This window comes from Lactuca serriola, chromosome 9, assembly GCF_051521515.1.
Source record: "Lactuca serriola cultivar US96UC23 chromosome 9, Lser_US96UC23_V15, whole genome shotgun sequence".
Taxonomy (NCBI): Eukaryota; Viridiplantae; Streptophyta; class Magnoliopsida; order Asterales; family Asteraceae; genus Lactuca; species Lactuca serriola.
In genome coordinates this window covers 74,528,729-74,531,321 of record NC_136416.1, presented here as the reverse complement: position 1 = coordinate 74,531,321, position 2,593 = coordinate 74,528,729, and the positions used below count along the sequence as shown (strand labels likewise).

General features: G+C 35.8%; 1 protein-coding gene across 1 annotated transcript; it reads right to left on the bottom strand.

Moving 5' to 3' along the window:
• Positions 1 to 228: 228 nt before the first annotated feature.
• LOC145075843 (uncharacterized) lies at positions 229 to 1,239 on the bottom strand. Its single transcript, XM_079021937.1, has one exon. It carries the CDS (start codon positions 1,237 to 1,239, stop codon positions 229 to 231), a length of 1,011 nt encoding a protein of 336 aa, XP_078878063.1.
• Positions 1,240 to 2,593: the final 1,354 nt, after the last annotated feature.

Here is a 2,593-nt window from a genome sequence, read left to right as displayed (position 1 = left end):
TGCTCAAGATATACCGTCTCTTCTAACACTAAATTGATAAAATCACACTTGACATCCATTTGATAAACATCGAAGTCTTTGTGTGTTGCATAAGGAAAAAATATTCAAATAGCCTCGAGTCTCGCGATAGGGGAAAAGGTTTCTTCATAGTCAATTCCTTCTTGTTGTGAATATCCCTTAACAATCAACCTTGCTTTGTTTCGAACCACGTTACCTTATTTATCAGTTTTATTTTTTAAAAATCCATTTTAAGCCAATAACTGAAACATCATCAGGTTTTGGAACAAGTCTCCAAACCTTGTTTCTTTCGAATTCAGCAAGTTCATAATGCATGGAAACAATCCAATCAGGATCTTCCAAAGCAACCATTACTGACTTTGGTTCAATTTTCGAAATGAAAACATTAAACATACAAAATTGTTGATGAACATTTAATACCTCATTTTTAGCACGAAGTTGAGCTCTCGTTAACAATCCAACTTGAGGAACACCAAGAACTTGTTCTTTTGGATGACTTCGTTTCCATCTTTCCATTGGTGGATATTCAAGATCGAAATCCAAAGGTGTATCTTCGAACATTTCGTCCATTTCTGAACCTTCACCTGCATTAGACACTTTCTCAGTCATATCATTAAAAACATCAGCTTGATCATTCGAAATAGAAGGAATAAATCCAGTTAGCTCCCCCTTGACAATTGGATTAACATTTTGATGCTCCCCCTCAACTTCTACATTCGAACATCCATACACCCCGTTGACATCAGCATTTGAATTTCGATGCTCCCCCTCAACATCAATATTCGAATTCAAGTGCTCACCCTCCACTTGATCACCTTGCAATGTCGATTGTCTGTCGACATATATCGGAGAGTTTGATGTAGAATGTAAATCAACATTGTCCTGAGTTATTGTCGAATCATCATAATGCTTCGACACTTCAAGATTCTGATTATCATCAGCATTAATTTCTGCATCTATTGCCCTATCAGGAACACCAAAGATTAAGTCATAATTAAAATCCAAAGTATTCGTAATTTGAGTCTCGATGATTGGCTTTTGTACAAAAGATTTTTCAACACGTTTGACATAATGGTCATCAAACATTAGATTGAAAGTTTCTTCAATCTTCATTTTTCTCTTGTTCAACACTCGATATGCAACTGAGTTGATCGAATATCCAAAGAATATCCCCTCATCAGCTTTGGACTGAAATTTTGAAAGGTTATCTTTGAGATTCATTATGAAACACCTACAACCAAAAACATGGAAAAATTTCACATTTCGTTTTCTATTGTTAATGATTTTATATGGGGTGATATTAAAACGACGATGAATATAGGATCTGTCTTGAGTGAAACACGTTTTTGAAACCTCTTCTGCCAAGAGATACTGTGGATGATTCGCATAGGTGAGCATCGTCTTTGCTGCTTCACATAAAGACCTGTTTATCCTTTCGAAAACACCATTTTGTTATGGTGTGTAAGGAGGTGAAAAATTATGTGTAATCCCACGATCAGCCAAAAAACGAATCAAGAACATGATTCTTGAATTCTGAGCCATTATCACTTCTTATTTTTCTGACTTTCTTCCTCAAACTAAGTTCAATGTGCTTGGTAAAGTCAATCATTACTTGATTTGTTTCAAACTTCTGACGAAGAAAGAAAACCCAAGTAAATCATAAAAAATCATCAACAATAACGAATATGTACTTCTTCTTATTGAAGGTTTCAATAGTCGAAGGTCTATAAAGGTCAATGTGAAGAAGTTCCAAAGGTTCAATGATCTTCGAATCGATGACATTTGGATGACCTTGAAGGTGTTGCTTCCCCTGTTCACATGTTGCACACAGAGAATCATTATTGAATTTTAAAACAGGTAACCCTCGAATAAGATCATTTACCACCAATTAGTTCATATTTTTGAAATTCAGATGAGATAGTCGTCGATGCCACACCTAGCTCAAATCAGATGACGCCTTCGAAAGTAGGCAAAATGAGGGTAAACCAACGATTGGCTTGATTTCGAGAGTGAACATATCACCTTTTCGCTTAGACTTGAGCAAAACTTCCTCGGTTTCTTTGTTCGAAATGAAACTTCCTTCCTCATCGAAGACTACTTGATTAACAGTGCCCACAACAATTTGCGAAACACTTACCTAGTTGTGTTTAAGACCTTCGATGTATGCCACTCGATTTATCGTGAAATTCCCATTTGTAACTTTCCCATATCCTTTCACCTTTCACTTCTGATTATTTCCAAATTTCACAACTCCAACATTCTCTAAACTTCGATAATCTCACAGATTTTCCTTTCAACCTGTCATGTGACGAGAGCAACCGCTATCGATGTACTAGTGTTCATCATATTGCTCATCACTTAACACCTGCGATCAATTAAAGAATTTAGGTACCCAAGGATTTTTGGGTCCTTGGTGATTAGAGTGAATTACATTATGAGATGAAGAACCTAAAACCCAATTTCGAACTTTGGATTTCAAACTATCTATCAAGTTACCTTTTATGGACTTTGGTATCAAAATGAAATCAGTCATTGGTTTAGGTTCAACATTAACTTTCCCTTTATCCTCAAAAGT

Coding starts and splice junctions, on each gene's coding strand:
- LOC145075843 (XM_079021937.1), bottom strand. CDS start 1,239: ATGAATCTCAAAGATAACCTTTCAAAATTTCAGTCCAAAGCTGATGAG.